The sequence below is a fragment of the Anolis carolinensis genome, chromosome 3 (assembly GCF_035594765.1).
Source record: "Anolis carolinensis isolate JA03-04 chromosome 3, rAnoCar3.1.pri, whole genome shotgun sequence".
NCBI classification, from domain to species: Eukaryota; Metazoa; Chordata; class Lepidosauria; order Squamata; family Dactyloidae; genus Anolis; species Anolis carolinensis.
The window spans coordinates 14,136,294-14,159,998 of record NC_085843.1 but is presented as its reverse complement, the minus strand read 5'-3'; the positions used below and the strand labels follow the sequence as shown (position 1 = coordinate 14,159,998).

Genomic DNA, 23,705 nt, shown 5'->3' with positions numbered 1-23,705 from the left:
ATGCGTAAATGTGTACGTATTGTATGTTTTACATGTTTTGATACGGTCAAAAGTGACTAATCAATAAAGAATTGTTGTTGGTGTTGTTGTTGTTGTTGTTGTTGTGACACTGTGCAAGCACAATGCCGGATTGCAGCCTTTGTATCCAACTTTCTTCAAATGGTGCAAGGAGCTGCCTTGTTGATCCACGAACGCATCTGCAAGTGAGCGGTCTGAAAGGCATTCTTGTTATATTCTGTACCAAAAGGGAATGAAAGTCTGCCCTTTGCTACTAGCAATGAAGACGGTTTATAAAGCTGTTTACAATGTGCAGGATTCGGCCATTTAATTTCTCACCATGTGCATTAAGATTCTGGCACTGAAAGGCGCTGCGGAAGGACAGAGCTGCATTATTCCGTGCCTTTCATCTTTCCTCCGCAGTTGGTGCACCCGTTCCTTTAATCATCCGCTCTGTCCCTCTCTGACTCCCCTTCCATTTATCTTTTAGATACTGGTTCAAAGGTTCTAACAATCTCTTATCTATCCCGCTCTCATTAAAATGTTTGTGCAATCTTGTGTGGATGTAGGGAATTGTTTGGCGTTGGATGTTGTTCTTTTTAAATATGAAAACAATAATCAAATACATGCTCTATTTCAAGGCTTACATTGTTTTCTTCCTTCACATAGTGCATTGCTTTTGTTTTGGAAGGTTATTGCCATCCCATTAGCAAACTAAAACAGTATGATTTTTGTTTAGATCTCTTGAGGAAATACTACTTAAAGAAAGCATACTTACAGGTTAATGGTGATGTGGCCAATTTGGGGCTCTGAGGATTTTAATTTCTTAAAAATGTAATATAATCCTTGTACTTACGGGACCAATACCTGCAGTTTTCCCTACCCACTTCCAACAGCACATGCCCACTCTTTGAATTTTCTGAGTCCTCTAGGGTGAAGTCAGTCATTTCAATAGGTTTCACTATTTTTCAATGTTCAAGTACTGATCTGTTTTAGTAAGCCTGATCAGTTCCATCTTGACAATAGCTGACACCCCCCATAGTCTGTATTATTTGCTGAGCTCTGTCATTTGTGCTATACTAGAAATACTGTAACTGCAACATTATGTGTCAAGGGCCATCAACAAGACGTTATGGTTACATACAGTGCCACACCCCAAGAGCCTCCTCTTAACAACAAAAAAAGATTTCTTATGGTTTACCACGATTCATCTTTAAAACTAAACAGCTTGGGTTGATCCATGTGATGGCCAGAATGCTGTTGTGGTCTTCACATGTAACCTCCTTTACTTGTATGATTGCACATTATTTGGTCACTACACAATGGACATAACCAGGTCATGGTTGTGCAAATGGATTTCTACTAAAATATAATGCTGTTGTACTTTTTTGACCATTATAAGATGTCCATATTCAGTTCCTGTTTATATAAAGGAAACTTAGAAAAAAGATTTCACATGCACTTGTTGGTGCATAACTATTTGTTGGCACTTTCCATGCACCATTTGATTTGTGGGGAAGGAGTAATTGTGCATTTCCATTCTTGATGGAGGGTGGCTCCTAGAATCATAGAATCAACTAGACTTAATGTCAGGGGAAAACCTTTACCTTTTACCTAGGCATTTTACCCAGTACATATTAAGACCTGGGCTAGATTCTAAGTTTTGATTTTTTTTAAAAAACACTAGCAAATCTCTTGTCATCTGGAAGCAGAGACAGAGTGAGAAAAAGACTTGGTGTGAGAGAGGTCACAAACCACAAACATTGAGTAGAAACTACTCTTTTATACGTATCCCTAGTGAAACATACAGAAATTGGCCAGGGATGTTAATTTTTTGAAGAAGCCAGGGATGCCAAATTTGGCAGAAGGGAGAACTGCCACAAGTCACAGAAACTGTTCAGGAATCACTTTTTATTGTCCTTACAGCAAAACATCTGTTTTCCTGATTTTCTCTTTCTCAGTTGATCTCAGACAGTCCTTCAAACAAAACTTTGCATAGGAGGACATATGACCACCTTAAAGTCATTGCCAAAGGTCTTAAATAAAATAAAAAGGGACAGCATTTTTCAAGGGTAATGTCCAGACTAGGGAAAGTACAGTCCATGGGTTGAATGAATCTCCATCCCTATTTGTAGCTCCAGGCATACATGTCTATGTCTCATGGATGCCAACTGTTGCCTCCAAACCACTCTCAAATAACCAACATGCAATGTGACTACATTGCCTAAACCCTCCTCAAAGTCTGTATTATATGTGGCTTCTGCAGGTGAGAAACGGAGTCTATTTTATCATATAAAAAGGGGGAGTACATGGAAGTGAGAGTAACATGTCTTCAAAATCTGTATGTGCACACAGAGCAGAGAAAGAGAACTGCCTTTGCGAGCACCTGCTGTTCAGAGCCTAGATGGAAGGATTGTGAGTAGCCAACCTGGATCTTTCAACAACAAATCACGCCAGATAAACCCTTCTTTCTTTGACAAGCTTAACAAGCTTTGGTGGATATAGATGGGGGTGTTTCTTTTTCCAGGGTGATTTTTTCTCAACTCTAGTAACACACTTGACAGTTCCTGATGAAGCCTCCTTAAATAAGCCAGAGGGACGTGGAAGAGAAAAAAACAACCACCAGGCAGGGCTGCAGTTATGGCCAGCTTACGCGGATCAATTACCAGTGGAGTCAAACTGAGTCTTCTTCTTCCCACTCCTATACTTTCTTTCAAAAAAGGAAATCACAATCCTATCTTTTATTTCATTTTGTTAAAAGATATACCATCCTTTAGGGTACAAAAGTAATATATCAAGCTGGGGAATGCATACCTTTAAAGACAGAATCATAGAAGCATAGAGCCGGAACAGACCTCATGGACCATTGAGTCCAACTCCCTGCTCAATGCAGGATCTCCAGCTAAAGTATCTCCCCAAAAACCTATTTTTGAAGATGCCCAGAGAAGGAGATCCAACCACCTCTCTAGGCAATTGCTGCAGTGAACTGAAATTCACATCAGTTCTCGACAGCAAAGTGAGGAATGAAAGGAGTTGCCATATTGGAGTTTTTGTATAGTTTCAAATGTCTTGAGATTGTCAGATGCCTTGACTCTCATTATTGGGAAAATGGTGGGAGATAAACGAAAAGAATAAGCAAGCAAGCAAACAATGTGTAGCAGCCAGTGATAGAAAGTGTGGTGTAATGCTTAGAACAGTGTTTCTCAACCTGGGGGTCGGGACCTCTGGGGGGGGGTCACAAGGGGGCTTTAGAGAAACGCATATTTCTGGTGGTCTTAAGCGACCCCTTAGGCAGTGAAGGCTGAAGATCTCTCCACCTGTCCTTTGGCCTAATTCTATCATTGGTGGGGTTTAAGGGGCTCTGTGATTGTCGGTGAACTATAATTCTCAGCAACTACAACTCCAAAATGTCAAGGTCTATTTTCCCCAAACTCCACCAGTGTTCACATTTGGGCATATTGAGTATTCGTGCCAAGTTTGGTCTAGATCCATCATTGTTTTGAGTCAACAGTGCTCTCTGGATGTGGGTGAACTACAACTCTTAAACTCAAAGTCAATGCCCAGCAAATCCTTCTAGTATTTTCTGTTGGTCATGGGAGTTTTGTGTGCCAAGTTTGATTCAATTCCATCATTGATGGATTTCAGAGTGCTCTTTGGTTGTAGATGAACTATAAATCCCAGCAACGACAACTCCCAAATGACAAAATCAATTCCCCCCCCCCCCACCTCACCGGCATTCAAATTTGGGAGTATCGGATATTTGTGTCAAATTTGGCCCAGTGGATGAAAATACATCCTGCATATCAGATATTTACATTACAATTCATAATACAGTAGAGTCTCACTTATCCAAGACTCGCTTATCCAAGGTTCTGGATTATCCAAGGCATTTTTGTAGTCAATGTTTTCAATATATCATGATATTTTGGTGCTAAATTCGTAAATACAGTAATTACAACATAACACTACTGTGTATTGAACTACTTTTTCTGTCAAATTTGTTGTATAACATGATGTTTGGGTGCTTAATTTGTAAAATCATAACCTAATTTGGTGTTTAATAGGCTTTTCCTTAATCCCTCCTTATTATCCAAGATATTTGCTTATCCAAGGTTCTGCCAGCCCGTTTAGCTTGGATAAGTGAGACTCTACTGTAGTAGCAAAATTATAGGTATGAAGTAGCAACAAAAATCATTTTATGGCTGAGGGTCACCACAACATTAGGAACTGTAATAAGGGGTCATGGCAATAGAAAGGTTGAGAACCACTGGCTTAGAGCATTGGGCTATGACATTGAAGACCAATGTTTGAATCTTGGCTCAACATGGAAGTGCACATGGGAACTTTTGGGAAGCAATGGTGCCTCAGCCCCAGAGGGACTCAAAAGCAAGCCTTCTTTGACCAAATCTTGCCAAGAAACCCCTGTGATAGATTGGCATTAGGATTGCAATAATCCAGGAATGACATGAAGGCACACACCACCACCATCAACAACAACAACAACCATAGCCAGAATGGGTCTACCAGAAAGGGAGCAATAGATCTGGAAGAATTCCATTTGCAAAGTTGTCAAAAGTAAGATAAACAGGGAAGAATGAAAGGAGGTTATTAAGCGCTGAGCATTTTCAGTGGCCAGGGAATGCTGAGTATCTTGTGCAGAGTATTGAAAAGTGGGAGTAGGAATGAACTGCCTTGGATCAATGCTGTAGGACCCTGTAATTTGTAGTTTTTTGAGGTACCAACACTTTTTGGCAGAGAAGGCTAAAGGTCTTGTAAAACCACAATTCCTTTGATTCCATAGCAATCAGACATGCTATTAATTTTAAAGGATTAAGTGGATTAAACCCTTGTACCGGCACGACTGATGACTTGAAGGTTGGATTGCTGACCTGAAGGTTGCCTGTTCAGATCCAATGCGGGGAGAGTGCGGATGGGCTCCCTCTATGAGCTCCAGCTCTGTGCGGGGACAAGGATGGTAAAAACATCAAAAACCATCCAGGCATCCCCTGGGCAACGTCCTTGCAGACGGCTATTCTCTGACACCAGAAGCAACTTGCAGTTTCTCAAGTCGCTCCTGACACGAAAAAAAATAATAATTCTAAAGTTTGGATTCATCCTTAAAAAGAAGATGCATTCCTTCCAATTCTTTGATTTTACGAGTTCTGGGGTACATAGGGTGGAGAAGTCAATGTCAGTGCTTAAATATGTGGAATTTGTGAGTGGGCCAGACCAAAGCTGAACACATTACAGAAAATGTGTTAAGGCCTATTACCAATAAAATCAATGGGGCTTATCCCTGTATCCCACATTTTCTCCAAAATACTTGTTCAGCTATGGCACATGAGTCCAATTTTAGTCAAAGCAAGCAAAAATGTAGTGATGGATTAATGCTCTCATCCCAAGCAAACTAATTACCTAACTACATTATTCAGTCATCTTGCTCTATCGTCTGCGAAGCGAAATATTCCATAAAACAGCCTGAGCCATAGAATTGTCTTTGAGCAACTGTTATTCCTTGATCCATGTAGCTAATCCTCTCAGGTGTGTTTGTGTGTGTGTGTGTGTTTCGTTCTCTCTCTCTCTGTGGGTTAATTGACACAGCCAGGAGCATCTCCTCTGTCTTTCGGATCTTCTAATTAAGTCTCCTTTTTATGCCATCCCGCACACCAACCTAATATGTCAAGCTAATTAATCTTGGCTGCCATCCAGGATTATTAATAGTGCACAGATATAGGAGCAGGAGGCATTCATATCCAGTGGACAATTTTGGGCAGAGAATGGATAGAAAATCTCATGCTTGGGGTGCATCTACACTACACTTTAACTGGATTCCATAGCATTTACCTATGGCAGTTAAAGGGGTGTCAAATTGCATCAATTTTGCAGTGTAGATGCACCCTGAGAGAGTATGACTTGCTCAGGATCATTCAGTGGATTTCACAGGCGAGTAAGGATTAAAACCCTGGTCTTCGGAGTCAGATTCCAACACACAAACCTATTTTATTATGTAATTATGTTCTTTTTTGTTTTTTAAGTTTACATTTCTATTTGTTTTTGTCTTTATGTAGCCCTCGAGGAAGGGCATTGGCTTATATACATGTTAGGTTTTTCCCTACCACCCCCACCCAAATGCAACAATAACACACCATTTATTGTGTGCGGTATCTTTCTTCTTCCCCCTTGTATAGTCTGTTGGCTGCTCTGTACTATCTGCCTTTTCCATGTCTGTGAATCCACTCCAATAATTAATCTGAATGTCTTGATCTGGAGCTGGGGCCATTGCCAGGCCTCTGTCAATGCTGTGATAGTATATTCTTGCATGGCAGAAGGAGGTTGGACTGGATGGTCCTCGGGGTCTCTTCCAGCTCTGTCATTCCATCATTCTTTGATGCCAGGCACTGACACACATTACTGCTCTAGCATCAGATTTGTTGACAGTAAATAATGGAGCAGATGGTAAACCAGAAGAGAAGCGTTTTAACTAATAGCACCCTGCGCCCCTCACAGCCCATAGCAGAATTGATGCCCCTGATGACCTCTACCCAGATTTATCCCATTTGCCTAGGAATCAAGATCCCAGACACTGGACATAAAGGACTTCTGGGTATGAGTTCACTCCCTCCAAGGTGGAGACAATTGTAGATGGATTCCCATCAGTGTCGCACCTCAGGCTAGCTTCACCTTGCTAAGTACACCAAGCCACACACAGGAAGTAGCCTTTTGTAGTTTATTTAGAATAGGCAAAAGATAGTTCATAAAAGGGGAAAAGTTCAGTTCCAAAAGATAGGTACAAAACCAAGGCTGTAAGCAATAAGTCCATAGAAACATAGAGCATAAAACAAGGTCCTTTTCATGGAAGCCAAAAGTCCCAACAAACAGAATATATCCACAAGATATTACAGGAAAGCAAACTTGGCACAGGAAAGCAGACTTGCTTCTAGATCAAGCGATGGAGTTGCACTGACAGAGAGCTCTCTGCAAATAGACGGTTTTAAAAGCATGACATAAAGGTGTTCCTTTGCCCTTTGAATTCTTGTTTATTGGCTATGTGAAGGCTTCTCCGCAACCCTCTAAATTCCAGTCTCGTAGCCTGATCAAGATCTTCAGAATCAAGGCCACTGAACTCATTATCAGGCGGCAAAGTGCTATCCTCCCTTTTGACTCCCTGCACCTGAAATTCCTCGTTAGAAAAAACATCATGATTTGTTCCCATGGGAACAACTCCCTGCTCTTCATTTCCCACATCTGGAACACTGCTATAATTCCCAGCATCAGAGTCATCCTCGAATTCATCCTGAATCCCATCATTAAGCACATATAACCCAGAATCTTCATCAGAGTCATGCAAAGGCACATCAGAATCACACAAAGGCAAAGGCTGAGCCACAACAATAGGTTACATAGTGCAGAAATAAAGAAAGAAAATGAAAGTGTATAACCCATGAGAACTGTGCAAAAGCTGGGTATGTTTGGTCTGGAGAAGACAAGGTCAAGTGGGGACATGATGGCCATGTTTAAATATTTGAAAGGATGCCATATTAAAAATGGTGCCAGCTTGCTTTCTGTTGTTCCAGAGCAGGCATGGACAAACTTCAGCCCTCCAGGTGTTTTGGACTCCAACTCCCACAATTCTTAACAGTCTACTGGCTTTTGGGAATTGTGGGAATTGAAGTCCAAAACACTTGGAGGGCTGAAGTTTGCCCATGCCTGCTCCAGAGACAATGGATTCAAATTGCAGGAAAAGAAAGTCCACCCAAACATTAGGAAGGACTTCTTGATGATGAGAGCTATCTGAGAGGAGAATATACTGATATGGAGTATGGTAGAGTCTACATCTTTGGTAGTTTTCAAGCAGAAGTTGAATGTGCTTTAGTTGGGTATTTTTGCAAGGATGTGTGTGTTGCTGAGATTCTATTGTGTTTATGTAGTGTAGATCATGTCACCCTTCAGTCTTTTCTTCATCAGTCTGGACATGCTGACCTTCTTCAATCTGTCTTCATATGTTTTGTTCTCCATATCTCTTATCATCCATCTCTAAACCTGCTCCAGCTTGCCAACATTTTTCCAGCACTAAAGTTACTCTTTGCTTCCTCCGAGAATCAAATTAACAAAGAACCACATCCCACACTCCATCAGCTATCATGGCATCAGCCCATTTAAAGTCAAAATAACTCTTTGGATTGCTGATCTGGCAACCTTACTGGGAAATCCCAAGTGTCAACATGTCCAATTTGGGGACATTTCACCTCCATGTTGCCTCTCTGAGTGACAGGTGTCAGCCCAATTAAGATTCTGCTGCTCCAGCAAAATCCTCTGTAGTCAACACTCACAAGGTCAGTTTCCTTCTCACTGGTTATTTCGAGGGCATGCTTATCTTGACCCCACAACTTCCTTAGTATATTATTTTTTTACTTTCAGCTTCAAAATAAGGTGAACTTCTTAGGGAAACATAGAATTGATGCCGGAAAGACTCAAGCAAGAAATAACAGTCGTGAAAACAAGAAGAGCATTCAGGATCCTGCTGTGATGTAATATTTAAACCAAGGACAAAAAAGTAACCCTTTATTTCCCACCTTAGCAAAGAGTTTCTGTTCCAGTAATTCAGCATGTAGCATTAGGTAAAATTGGTGTCATGCAAGGAAGAAATGTCACCAATTGTAGATTTGCAGCAATGATAGGAAATGAATTGCAACTGGATTATTTTCTGTATCTATGGGTGCATCTACACTGTAGAATTAATGCAGTTTGAAACCATTTCATCCATTCCAAAAAAACCCAAACACCTCCACCGTACCACCTTTCAAGGCTTAACTAGTGTGAATGGAAATTTTCACTGTTAGGAGACAAGAGAAAATGAAATGATAGAGCACCTTTTGAGACTATAAGCATATTCCTATCTGATGATAAAGGAGCTTGCGAATGTCATATTAAAAGTAAGACATCTTACAAATTGGTTAAAATTAGCTTGGCTGATGTTTGCCCGCTTTCTGTGTGCATATTTGAAATCCTTAATATTTGAAGTCAATATTATTTTTAGAAGAAAATACAGATCCAATTAAAGATTGATTAAACTGGAAAACTAAAAGTCAGTGATAATACACATTCTGCTTTAATGATGTTGCTTTTTAAAAAGTAAATTCATTACAAAGAATGAAAATATACAAGAAGAAAGCCAATAAAATGCACACTGCTTCTGAACAAAACTGCAATGCAAGTAGAAATTCCAAACCCATAAATTATAATATATTTCCCACATGCACAAATCCTTTTTCATTATCCTGTCATTGGAAGTGCACAATTGTGGATATTCCTTTATTTATTACATATATATCTTACTTTTCTTGACAAATGAGGAAAGTACTGAGCAAAGAAGGCAGCTTGTACAGCAAGCCCTAAGTAAATATTTGAATAAGTAAAATTGTGGATAAGTGAAATTGAATACATTGGATCCATGGATATGGGGGTTGTATTGTGTTGATACATTGTTGAAACTTACATTTATATTCTAGAGCAGTGTTTCCCAAACTCTGGGCTTCCAGGTGTTTTGGACTTTAGCTCCAAGAATCCCTGATCATTGGCCAAAGCAACTGAAACATCTGGAAGTTGAAGCCCAAAGCACTTGCAGGACTAGAGTTTGGGAATCATTGGTCTAAAGGTAGCCAAAATCCTGTTATGCTATGTATCTCTGCACATACTTTACATAGCAGAAGCATAGGAAAACCCGAATTTTCAAGACATGTGTTTAGCCTTTTCTGACAAGTGCTGGTGCCTTACAAATGACAACTCCCATGATTCCATAAGATATAGAGATGGCAGCTAAAGTGGTGTCAAACTGCATTAATTCTACAATGTAGATGCACCCCAAGATAGTATGGAGTATTGGGCTTATGTACACACTATTTGGGAGCCCCTGGTGGCGCAGCGAATTGAACCGCTGAGTTGCTGAACTTGCTGACCGAAAGGTTGGTGGTTTGAATCCAGGAGCAGGGTGAGTTCCCGCTGTTAGCCCCAGCTTCTGCCAACCTAACATTTTGAAAACATGCAAATGTGAGTGGATCCATAAGTACTGCTCCAGCGGAAAGATAACAGCACTCTATGCAGTCATGCCAGCCACATGACCTTGGAGGTGTCTATGGGCAATGCTGGTTCTTCGGCTTAGAAGTGGAGGTGAGCACCTGGAGTCGGACACGACTAGACTTAATATCAGGGGAAAATGTTTACCTTTACCTTTACACACTATTCATCTAAACTTGGGGAGGCTATCCTTGTGTCGGATCCTCTTCTCCCGGCTGTGCTGTGGGTCAGTCTTCCACCGAAAAAGCACCAAGACACGCTGGTAGATTCCAACAGATTTTTATTGTACTGAATACCAGAACCTTCTCTTTGGCCCACTTATATAGGGGCTGTTGCATACCAGAGGGCCATTGAGGTTTTATGGCTGGCCCGTTTTATGGCTGGCATCTGTTCCTTGTCAGCCGACCGGAGATGTCAAGGATTGGAGATCATGACATCTTGCCTTTTTACAGACCTTGAAAGGCTTCACCCTCATCAGCACCTCTGCAAACAAATTGACACCCTCCCCAAATTCCTGGGAATACTTTTGATCAGGAGGGCCTCATGAGCCATACAAATGGCCCAAATATAAAACATCTGCATCTTTGCCCCTTTCCCTAATGAATGCTGTGTAACTTTAATTTTGTGTTTTGCAGTTTTGGCCAGGACAGCTACGTTTTGAAATGACACACCCAGTATATCTTCTGTCTTGTTTATTCGAAATCCATGTTGTAGTTTCTTTAGCATTGCCTCAAAGCTAAGCCTTGGAGATGTGAGCCCGTGGAGGGGAATAGGTGAAAGAAGAACTGAAATCTCTTCCAGCGAGTATGTTTACTCTGAGCCTTCATTCTGCCATGATTGGCCATGCATTATTCATGGATTCATGTAATATTTATGGAAAGATTAATACAATATTTTTAAAAAGAAAAGGGTTCTTTAAAAAATTCACCCAGCATTATCGAATGGTAAGTTGTATGTCAGCAACATCTTGCTAGAAAAGAGCCAGTGTGCTTATGCAAACACAGTGTCGTTTTCAACAAGCAATTCATGCATGCCAATTTTAAGCAAACAGTCGACAACCTCTGTATCTGGTATATCAAATATAGTCCTTTTCTTGGAAAAAAAATCCCACACACATTTATTTCTCATTTACCTGCAGACATCCAAGAATTTTATGAGGTGACGCTGCTAAACTCCCAGAAAACCTTCGAGCAGAAGATAGAAGAAACAAACCAGGTTGCTGAGAAATGGGAGAAGACTCAATCTTTAATAACAGACAACGAAAGTCAGCACAAAACCCCAGAGGTATGGTTGGGCTATTTAATTAGTAGGTCATAAACAAATGAAGAAAGACTTATTGCACATGAAATAAGGAAGTGGATCACTCTGTCTTGGGATCACTTGACTGAGGAATATTTTGTTACAATATTGGGTTGTAGTTCTGGGTAAAACTAAAAAATATATATTCAACATGGAGAAATATTAAGTACTACATTGAGCAGAAAAAAATATGAAATGCACAGATATAGGATGACTTTGCATTAGTACACGTGAAAGGGTTTTAGGACTATTAGGATATTATCACACACCCTATAACCCAAGTTACAGTTTTTTAACCCATGGGTGAAAGTGGATCCTACTGCATGACATTTTTCCTTTTGTTAGGAGATTCATAGGCAAAGCATGGATGAGAAGTAGCTTTTTAAAAATGGGGAACTCCTCAAACTTCTGTCTTTATGTGAAGTGCATTTTTTCTGTGCAATGGATGGTCCACTTGGAGCGCAGCAATGTGAAGCCTGTTGTGAGCAAACTTCTGTGCAGAAAAGCAACAATTAATGCTTTCCTTCCCACCTGCAATAACAAAACTCAACTTTTTTCTCCCTTGTGAACATTTCACTGTCTTGATGTGTTGTCAAAGGCTTTCATGGCCATCACTGGGTTATTGTGACTTTTCCGGGCTGTATGACTATGTTCCAGAAGCATTCTCTCCTGATGTTCCACCCACATCTATGGCAGGCATCCTCAGAGGTTGTGAGATTTTACTGTCTTGGCTCAATGATAGGAATCTTGGGAGTTGTAGTTTTATGAAAAATCAACACTCATTGGTAGAGAGGTCTAAATACTGTGTGACTTTACTGCTCCCAATATACCATATTTATTTTATTTATTTACAGTATTTATATTCCGCCCTTCTCACCCCGAAGGGGACTCAGTGCGGATCACATTATACACACATAGGGCAAACATTAAATGCCCATAAACACATCAAACAGAGACCGAGACAAACAGACGCAGAGGCAATTTAACCTTCTTCTGATGGGATGTTCTACTCTGGCCACAGTGGGGAGCAGCTGCTTCATCATCTACTCTGACGGCACTTCCTCTCTTCCTCATTCCAACATTGTAAATTAGTTAAACTTGCCTCCCCACTTTTATAAGTGGTACCTTATTTCCTACTTGATAGATGCAACTATCTTTCGGGTTGCTAGGTCAGCAACGAGCAGGGGCTATTTTTAAAAAATTTTTAATTGACAGGTGCTCACCCCGCCACGGGCTGGCCTCGAACTCATGACCTCATGGTCAGAGTGATTTATTGCAGCTGTTCAACAGCCTGCGCCACAGCCCGGCCCTTACCATTGAGCCTTGGCAATTAATTGGGTATCAAACTGAATTAATTGTGGTATTGACATAGCACTGGAGACTGAAGGTAGACTTACCCAGGAGTAAATCCTATTGACACTCAAGTGAAATTTTTATCTGAATGTGATTAAGTCTGTCATCAGCCTCTAATGTGTGTCAAATTACATATTCCCATGAAATCTGAATGAAGTTTTGATTCCAGTTTTCTCTTTGCAGCTGAAGAGAAGAGAAAGGGTTAATGTTTGTTTTGTAGATGGAAGGGAGGTCACATCTCCACATCCCCATTGCTTACCGGGATTATTTTTGATCACACAGTACAGTTTCAAAGCACCTGGGTGGCAATAGGCAAGCATCCTCCCATCTCAGCCAAGATGTACTTACTATAGAGAATCCATTTTAGGGGACACGTCTGATAATGCCCTTAGTAGACCACAGTAGTGTCGTGCAGCAGCTAAAAAAGCCAATCTAATTCTAGGCCCCACGAATAGGAGCAGAATAACTAGATCAAGAGAACATCAAGAGAAGGAATAGGACCACTCTGTTCTCTTTTAGTCTGATCTTACTTGCAATATTGTATCCTGCTTTGGCTATGAGAATTCAAGAACCATATTGATAAGCTCAAACATGTCGAGAGAAGGGTGATTTAAATGGTGAATGCATGTATATGTGTGGTTTGTGTGCAGACAAGAGCTTACATAAAGCTATGTTCTTATATCTACATGATGGTTGGACTACATCACCAGTCTTTGGACAGTACTGACTTGATGCAACTGATTGTGTGTTGGTCAATATACCTATCCTGCACTCTTCTGCAATGTGGCTGTTTCTACAATTCCAAGAATTCACACTGCATGGTTGGAATCTTGCCATTTTTTTTCAGTTTCAGTCCAATTCAATCAATTGTTGACAGTGACAAGTCAACACATAGGTAAAGCCAGTTTGATTCAATGACTATACTTTGTTGTTCAGCTGTACCTTCAAGTCAATTCTGACTTAGGGAAACCTTAAGGCAAATCTATCTTAGGTTTTTCTTGGCAATCTTTATTTACAGGTGTTTTGCCTTTGCCTTCCTTACAGACTGAGAAAATATGACTTGCCCAATGTCACCCAGTGGATTTCCATGCCTGAACAGGGATTTGAACCATAATTTCCAGTCACAGTCCAATACTCAACCCACTAAACGACATAGTACTAATAATAAGATTTTGGCTCATGCAAAATGTTTACCCTTCTCCAACTTTACATACACTTTCATGAACTGGGAATGTTTTTAATTTGCCCAAGGGCCGAAATAGGACTGAATGTGTAACAGAATTGGTCAGATATGTGACACCAACAGGATTGTAGAGTCCCAAGCCATATGTGTATTTGGGTATGAACTTGTGCATCTCCACGACAGGGAGATGAAGAGGTATGTTTGGTCCTCCACCAATATAGTTGATAAGGGAGGCATAATAATGCAGCTAAGATAGAAAATTTATTATTTAGGCATCACTTGGATATCTCATCCACTTTCCAAACAAGATGCTCAAAGTATAGTCACTCTCTAAATTTGCAATTTTGACTTTTACAAATTTGATTATTCATGGATTCTCGAGAACTATTATCTAGGAATCTCTAGATCCTTCAGTGTGACTCCGCTGTCAGCTTCCACCAGTCAAGATGGAGGACCTAGAGATTTCTAAAGAGAACACTTCTACAGGAATCTCTAGGTCACCTGATGCAACTATATGATCAACTTCTAGCAGAAGATGACTATAGGGTCATGTTAGAAGACTTAGAGATTATCTAGAGAATGTTCCTTCAGGTAAAAAAAAATCAATTTTATGTCTGATGCATAGGGTAATGATCAGAAAACAGAATTGAGACAGATCACAATTCTATCACAGTATTGACTTGGCAGTGAGATGCCAAATGATGGGCACAGGGCCTGAATTACCCTACAGATTTATGAGTTGGATCAACTGCAAAACCATCTTAGCTGGGCTAGTTTTGTGGTTCATTTTTGAGATCTCCATATTGGATATCTGTTGAAACATTTCTTTATTGCAATTTTATTTGCAGTTTTCCACTTTCGTGGGGGTCCTGTGTCCCAACCCCAGTGAATGTGGGGGGCTGACTGTAGTTTCCAAATGTTCCATGATTTCAAACAATTTCAACAAAAAGGAGGAAACCATGAAAATGAACAGAATCTGGTTACCAATATTAAATAGCAACAGAATCAAGACAGTAAATAATGAACACCACTCAGAAATAGCTAAACTCCAGACAATAAGCAATCAAGTGCCAGTTAACACCTCCCAAACAGACGATGCCACCAGGCAACCCCTATGCAGATACCCTCACTGATTGACTTTGCAGCTTCATGGCAGCTCAGTACTATTCATACTTGCTTTAAACAGACAAGGGTTTTTTCTCCCACCCTGGACATTCCACGGGTCCACTTGCTTCACTGCAAGCAGAACCTCTGAGGATGCCTGCCACAGAGGCTGGTGAAACATCAGGAGAGAATGCTACTGGAACATGGCCATACAGCTCAAAAAAACTCACAGCAACCCAGTGACAACATATAATCATTAACGTACATTAATTTCTCATAGATGACAACCACAAATGCAACAGTGATGGCAATGACAACAGTAATTATAAAAATCTCTATGTGTATCTTGTCTGCTTTTGGTCTTGAGCTGTGTTTTTGGAGAATATTGGTGCACTCAGTGGGCAGGTGACTACTTGCCCTAAGTGGCCAGAAAACTAAGGTTGGCTGTGGCTCTCTATATTATTCTATGTGGGTTCCTCCTGTATCCTCAAAGCATTTCAGATCATGATTGATTTTTAAAAAGCTGAAGGAATACACTGCAGATCTAGAGTGCAGGTATAATATAATTCTTGACAGTCTGTTTCCAAGTGGCCTCTTATGTCCTGTACCGGCCGTACAGTGAAGCAGTAACTAAAGGCAGCCCAATGGGAATCACTTTTCAATGACATTAGAAGGGCACAAAGGATGGTTGCTAGGTTTGCAGATGTCAGCAGCAGCCAGTCCCAGTAGCTGCAGAGTGCAACTCGTGTGGGGAGAAAGCAGTCTATTTCTCTTAGATGTCAAGCTCTTAAGAAGAGCTCATTCTCAGGTCAAACTATCAGAACTTGGAAAAATGACTTTGTAGATGACACTTCTCAAAACCCCTCATCCAACATGGCTGCTGAACATCTGACCTTTGGAAACACACATGGGGTGGAGAATGTTTCATTCATATATCACTGATGGTGAGTCTTCAACTCCTCCTTTGCTCTGTTCATTAGAAAAGGGTGCTTTGATTTGACAATTTGGATCGCCCTTCCCTGTGCTGGCAAATTGAACTCAAGGACAAGCCACAGCACATGATTAATATCCTATGTACTCTCACCTTCACTCCTTGCATAGAGATGAAGGAGGAATTTGTTGGGTTCACATTTGAATGCAAACCAACTAACATCTCTTTGTAAATGCATTTCTCCATATTTTGCAATGCAGATTTTCAAAAAGGTTGAAAATGCATATAATAGAGGCAAGTGCTCACAAAAGTATGTATATTTATACAATGATATTAAAATGCATTACACGAGATACAATTACTTGCGCACACACATACACACACACACATATATCGTAGGCAACACTTTGTACAAAATTACATATATAGTAGAGTCTCACTTATCCAAGACTTGCTTATCCAAGGTTCTGGATTATCCAAGGCATTTTTGTAGTCAATGTTTTCAATATATCATGATATTTTGGTGCTAAATTCGTAAATATAGTAATTACAACATAACATTACTGCGTATTGAACTACTTTTTCTGTCAAATTTGTTGTATAACATGATGTTTTGGTGCTTAATTTGTAAAATCATAACCTAATTTGATGTTTAATAGGCTTTTCCTTAACCCCTCCTTATTATCCAAGATATTCGCTTATCCAACATGTTTGAGCTTATCAATATGGTTCTTGAATTCTCATGCCCAAAACAGGATACAGTATTGCAAGTAAGATCAGACTGTAGCAGAACAGAGTGGTCCTATTCTGCTGGCCTATTTATCTTGGATAAGTGAGACTCTACTGTATTAGGAAACTAAAGCAAACATGGGGACTTATCAAAGTAAGAAATACAGAGAAAATTAAATACCGGTATATAGATCGACATCTCTTTGCTTGAAGGTTGAAACTATCATTTTCCTACTTTCTTTGACTGTTAACCTTTTGCCTCAGTGAGCTTTTAAAAAATCCTAACTTTTCGAACACATCTTCATCCCTGTCAACATGACTTTTTACCACAAGAATTGTTCCCACTACTCTGAAGTTATGCACCTGCAATTTAACATCCTCCAGATGGATTTGATTACAGAGAATCATACGAGAATCACAGAGTTGGAAGAGAACAAAAGGGCCATCCAGGCCAATGTGCAATCAAAGCATAAATGGGTCTAAGAAAGCCTCAGAGCTGCACACTATTAATCACAGCCTTGTGTTTCTCAATTATGCTTCAGTTTGGTTGCCTTCATCCTCTCTCCTTGATATCAGGCACTAATTCAACACAATGACATCTGCTTGCAATGATAATGAAAAATAGAATGGCATACAAATGGTATGTTGAAAAAACACACTCCAAGTGGCCTGTTGACTCCACTCAAATATTAAAGAAGATGCTTGATAATACTAAACTCAATGCTACCCGATGTTAGCAATTCCATTGGGTCACAAACTACCTCTCAAGGGCTGTCATCTGCAGGTGACTTTCCACGTAGGTATGGGATCATAAAGTTGGAAAAGACCACAAAGGACATCAAGTCCAATATCCTGCTATGTAAGAATATACAATCCAAGCACTCCCAATGTTGAAATCACAGACGCCTTAAAGGGCCAGACTTAAAAGTGACTTCAAAACAGAGTTTATTGAAACAAAAGGAAAAGGATGCAGGGATACTTAAATGCAGTTCCACTGGTCAAAACTCAAAAACCCAAACCAGACCTGGTCCAAAAGGTGAACAGAAATGTTATCCAGATTAACTGGATGCAAAGAGCAACAAGTCAAACAAAGCGCTCTAAGGCAAAACAAAAAGGCACAGTACACAAATGATTAACCAAGGGAGTTGCAAGAAGAGAAGCATTGTCAGCCGATGTCCAAGGTCAAAGCAGGAGGAATCCAAAACAGCGTTGCTCCAGTGTCCGCAGAAGCAGCATCTTTAGCCAAACCGGTTCAGATCCAAACTGCAGATCCGAGTCCAACGCCGAACATGAAACAGGCAGCAGCAAGACTACAAGAAACTTTCCCAATACACAGCACACGAACGCACATCAACACCTTGCCTTCTGCAAAGACTCCTCATCCCTGAACCCACTTTTATCTACAAATCACCATCAGAAGATGAACTGACCACCGCCCCATCACCATCCCCCGCAGCTGTTCCCAGCTCTTCACGTGAATTCCCTTACTCTCCCTCCAATTCCTCCATCTCCTGTCAAGACTTAGATCCCCCAAGAATCAGTTGGATCCCCTGATTGCTAGTCTTCACTCCCAGAGAAACCCATAAAGGTATCACTAGTTGTTGGTGCCTCACAAATAGCTTGCACTTCTCTTATCTTAGTCCAATCCATGGTGTCTCCTTCTTCTCCTTCACTCATTGACCCATCATCCCCAGAGAATCCCTCAAACGACTCCTCATCTGTAGGTGCTGTAAGTATGTCCCGGATCCTCTTTCTCTGCTGCTCATCATCAGATTCCTGCTCCCGAGTAACCCTTTTTACCCTTCTGGCACCCATACTACTGTTTGTAACATTACTCACAGGCTCTACTACAATACCCAACCTATGGTTAGCCAATCTCTGTTGAATACCCTCCAAAGATGGAAAGTCCAACAAAATTCAAGGCACTATATTTCAATGTTGATCAGCTCTTACCATCAGAAAGTCTTTCCTCATGTTTAAGTAGAATCTTTCCCCCCACATGTTGACTGGAGGTGGTAGAAGTTGTAATCCAACATATTTGGATGACCCCAGATTAAGGAAGGCTCTGTTACATTTAATCTTTACCTGATATTTCTCTAATTACTGCCACCCAACCATATCCTTTTTCAATTTGTCTCCTGCACACAATTTTTAAACAAATCTCTCTAACACAATTCTTCACTACAAGGTCTATTATGTAACAAAATGTTTATTCAGAGAGATTTTTTTTTCAGATACTATAAAAATTCCTGAGGTTTTGTGTGAGCCTGGGAGATTTTATTCATTTATTATGTCTGAAGCAAACTGAGAGTACAGTTGTAATGTATTTCAAAACACAAAGTTTTGTTGAAGGCTTTCATGGCCGGGATCACAGGGTTGTTGTATGTCTTTCGGGCTGTGTGGCCATGTTCCAGAAGTATTCTCTCCTGACGTTTCACCCACATCTATAGCAGGCATCCTCAGAGGTTGTGAGGCATGGATAAACTAGGCAAGGAGAGGAAAAAATATATATCCGTGGAGAGTCCAGGGTGTGGCAAAAGTCCTTTATCCGTGGGAAGCCAGCATTAATGTTTCAGTTACCCTAATTAGCATTGGAAAGCTTTGTCTCTTGCCTGGGGGGGCATCCTTTGTTCAGTCATTAGCCGTCCTTGGGGCTCCTCTGCCCTCAGAGTGTTGGTTCCCATCTACTGTTTTGATTTTAGAGTTTTTTAATACTGAGAAGCCATTGAAATCCACAAGCATGTGGACAACTTCAACAGAAAGGAGGAAATCATGAAAATGAACAAAATCTGGCTACCACAACCTCTGAGGATGCCTGCCATAGATGTGGGTGAAACGTCAGGAGAGAATACTTCTGGAACATGGCCACACAGCCTGAAAGAATACAACAAACAAAGTTAAAAACTTGGCGTTATACTAAATGTCCTTTGACCAGTAGCTGGCCACTTGGAATGCCTCTGGTGTTGCTATAAGAAGGTCTTCCACAGTGCATGTGGCAGGGCTCAGACTTCATTGTAATAGGTGGTCTGTGGTTTGCTCTTCTTCACACTCTGCTGGGAAGTAGCAGCTAATAATGAAAGGACCAAGGCAGAGACATCTCTGGCCCATCCCCTGTTTGGATATCAGCCAGCACACCAACTCCTTAAATTAAGAAATAGTTTTCCAAGATCTACAGAAATATTCACAGGAAGACCTCAGCAAGCAAGAGTCCAAAAGTAGCAGGCTAAAACCCAGGACCTCAAGCCATGGCTGATACTGAATGGGAGTCTCCCTCCTGGGCACATAGAAGACTGGGTGACTTGAAAGATGCTGAACAGTGTCAGGACCCAGGCTGCAGAGCACCAATAACCTTACACAGAGGCCAGAATCTATCTAATATCTTTATTAAAGAAATATATAAAACCAATAAAAACAAGTGAAGAATATAGTTCAGAAGCAGACCTTTCAGATAAGGTCAAATATAGTCCAGAAATGTATTGTCCAATATAAGATATTAAAGTTCAAAGTTTTAATCCACTTGACCGAAACACACACTTTGCCAAGCAATAGTGTGGGGAAATAACAGAGTCTTTAAAGTCCAATGAAGCTTGACAACAAGGCTGGAATAAACTTGATTCTTGACTAGATCCTTGACTGGAGGTAAGACGAACATGAAGCATGAAACATAGTCCGTGGTAAAAACGTGAGACAAGGCAAGGCTTGAAACTTGATCCGGGAAGCAAGGAACTGGGATTACGAAGTCCACACACGATCTCTCTCCTCAAGCTGATCAATTGACTCCGCAAAGTATTCCTCGCGCCAAACACCTATATTGGGTCTCATTTTCCCGCCAACAGAACTCTTTCCCTAGAGAACGAGAAGCGAAACCCAACTCTGTCCAGATGCATGACTCCTTAGAATTTCCCAAGGGAAGCAGACCTAATCAGCCATTTGTTTGGCAGCAATTCTCAGGCTTCTGCGATTAGCCTCCCTGGCTCCCCTATCTTTAGAATAATTTTCCCTCCTGGAAAACGGGGGGGAGTTCTGCCCAAGGCCTGTTTGGCTGAATTCTTGTGGACAAACATCAACATCCTGCAGGTGAAGAGGCTCCGGCTCTTGCTGAACCGGCGAAAATCCCATGTTTTCCTCTTCGTCTGCCACAATAGTACTAGGAACAGGACTACAAGGCCCATGAGTCATCACAAACAGACTGTGTTCTGGCACCACGAGATGCATAGCCAACCTTAAGAGATGGGGGTCACAAAGTGGATCCTGGAAGATGGCGATGGAGGAGAAAGAACACATTCTTTTATTTCTTCCCTTTTGTATGACACAAAAATGAAATGAAAATGGTCACAGAAATTAGAAAACCAAGCTTCCTCTAATATAGTCATTATTATAAATTAATATTTTACGTCTCCCTCTTAGTAAAAAAAAATTAATAGAAAAACAATTTGTTCGGAGCAAAGTGCAATCTTTTCTCTTTAGAGTTACGGAGCTTCTGTACTGATTTCTATGCTTTTTATTAAAAGCCTCCACACTTGGTGCCATTTCGAACCTCTACTTCATTAGCCCGAGTTCTGAAGCTACGGATTTTTAGTCAGTAATGTTCTTGCCCTTTGTTATTGAAGAAGAAAATTGAGGTGAAAGAAAGGAACTTGTTACTGTCACTCTTCAGAGATGAGGTTGGAAATTGCAGGCCTGGATCCGCTTGTATTATAACACAAATAGACTATTAATTCGTCAGTAGCTGCTTGCTTGGATATTTCTTTCAGGGAAAGCTTTTGCATGATATTGAATGAAAATCTACTATGGTAACAGTTATTAAACCAATTGCATGATTAACTGTTCCGCAGAAGGCCTATTCAGGTGTTAGAGACTATACACACTAATCCTGTTCCCTTCCCATTTATCCTCTACAGACTCACTTATTTAATTCTTACATGCAAGAACAAATCATTTCGAAAGTGTTTTTCTGCCCCTGAGAGTTTCAGAGCATTTTTTCAATGATTTTTCACATCTTGGAATCTTAAAAAATCATCTGCGCAAAAGAATTGTGCAATGACCCATAAGACCACTTCCAACTCTGTGATCCTGTGAAATAAATAACAGTTTTGTACTGAAATCATTGGCTGATACCTTGTCTCTGAGGCTATGGTGTGTAACTCTATGATGACGAAGTTATGTTGCTCACGTAGTATGCAGCCATGCTAGTGAATTGCAATGAGGCACAGTGTAGCACCGGGTGAGAAATTTCATTATCTTGCCAACACATTGTGCACTGGGATGTGTTGCAAGTCAGGATATGTTGTGCATCAGGACAAAATGTGCAACAGGACTCATGATGCATTGGAAGATGTTGCCTAGCAGTGATGCTACTGGCTGAAATGGTGCTTATGGCATACTTATATCTCCCATCCACTGCTAGAATCAGAGAATCATAGAGTTGGAACCAACCATAAGGGCCATCTGGTCCAACCCTATTCCACCATGCATGAATGCACAAAGTATGGACATTGAACAATGGTGAAACTCAACTTTACATAGTCATAAGTAATGTGTGTTCCTGCATGGCAGGATATCCCTTGTGGTCTCTTCTAACTCTGTGATTCCATGCAACTTCCTAACAGTGTGACAACCACTATATTTTGCACAGAAAACAGTGCCTTCTTAAAAACAAAGTCCACTATTTTCTCCACAAAAATGTGTGAAATTTGTATGAAAAAACTCATCAGCATTTAACAATTATTGAATGGGCTGTCTTGATGTGTTGAGGTGAGAAAAATGTGTAAATAAAATAGGAACCCCATACCCGCAGAGCTGGTATATGCAGCTTCAATTACCGGTCTCTAACAAAATATGTCATGTCTTGAATTTTTCTATATTTTCCAGATTACTCTATAGCAGTGGTTCCCAACCTTTGGGCTTCCAAGTGCTTTGGACTTCAGCTCCCACAATTCTTAACAACTGGTAAACTGACTGGGATTTCTGAGAGTTGAGGTCCAAAGCAACTGGAGAACAAAAGGTTGGGAACCACTGCTCTATAGTGTGTTTCTGCCAGATGTTACCATTGAATCACCCTGGAGGACCTAGAAACTTTCTAGAGCAGTGGTTCTCAACCTGTGGGTCCCCAGATGTTTTGGTCTTCAACTTGGGCCGGGCTGTGGCGCAGCTGGCTAGTAACCAGCTGCAATAAATCACTACTGACCGAGAGGTCATGAGTTCGAAGCCCGGGTCGGGTTAAGCCCCCGACCATTAAATAGCCCGGCTTGCTGTTGACCTATGCAGCCCCGAAAGACAGTTGAATCTGTCAAGTAGGGAAATTTAGGTACGCTTTATTGCGGAGGCTAATTTAACTAATTTACAACATCATAAAACTGCCAGCAACACACGAGGAAAGGAATGAGGAAGTACAGCCACTAGTGGACAGTGAAGCAACAGCTCCCCCTGTGGCCGGAATCGTGAAGCTGGAAAAAAATGTTAAATGCCTCTGTGTCTGTCTATATATGCTGTTTGTCTGTTGGCACTGAATGTTTGCCATATATGTGTTCATTGTAATCTGCCCTGAGTCCCCTTTGGGGTGAGAAGGGCGGAATATAAATACTGTAAATAAATAAATAAATTCCCAGAAATCCTAACAGCTGGTAAACTGGATGGGAATTCTGGGAGTTATAGGCCAAAACACCTGGGGACCCACGGGTTGAGAACCACTGTCCTAGAGAATCTGACATCTGAATAAGATGGAAACTTACTAGATCAGGGATGATGGGCAAAATTCTACCTTCAGATTGCTGTCAGATCACATCCCCCATCAGCCTGAGTCAATGAGGAGGTATGCTGAGAGTTGCAATCCACTCTCAGTTGCAGCATTTTGACCACCCTTTGATCTAGAGTAGTGATTCCCAACCTTTGGTCCTCCAGGTGTTTTGGAATTCAGCTTCTAAAGCAACTGAAGAATAAAAAGGTTGAGAACCACTGATCTAGAGGAATGATGTCTCAGCACCTGCCAATAAAACACCACACCCAAGAGACCATGCTAGCTTCCACCCCTCTCCA

General features: G+C 40.8%; 1 protein-coding gene across 13 annotated transcripts in view; it reads left to right on the top strand.

The window, feature by feature from the left end:
* dlg2 (discs large MAGUK scaffold protein 2) overlaps window positions 1–23,705 on the top strand; it is a 1,295,060-nt gene that overhangs the window by 171,535 nt on the left and 1,099,820 nt on the right. For all 13 annotated transcript variants that reach the window (XM_062977087.1, XM_062977095.1, XM_062977092.1 and 10 more), the window contains one exon: window positions 11,210–11,355. In XM_062977087.1, the coding sequence (XP_062833157.1) occupies window positions 11,210–11,355 (146 nt within the window). The remainder of the gene's footprint in view (window positions 1–11,209; window positions 11,356–23,705) is intronic.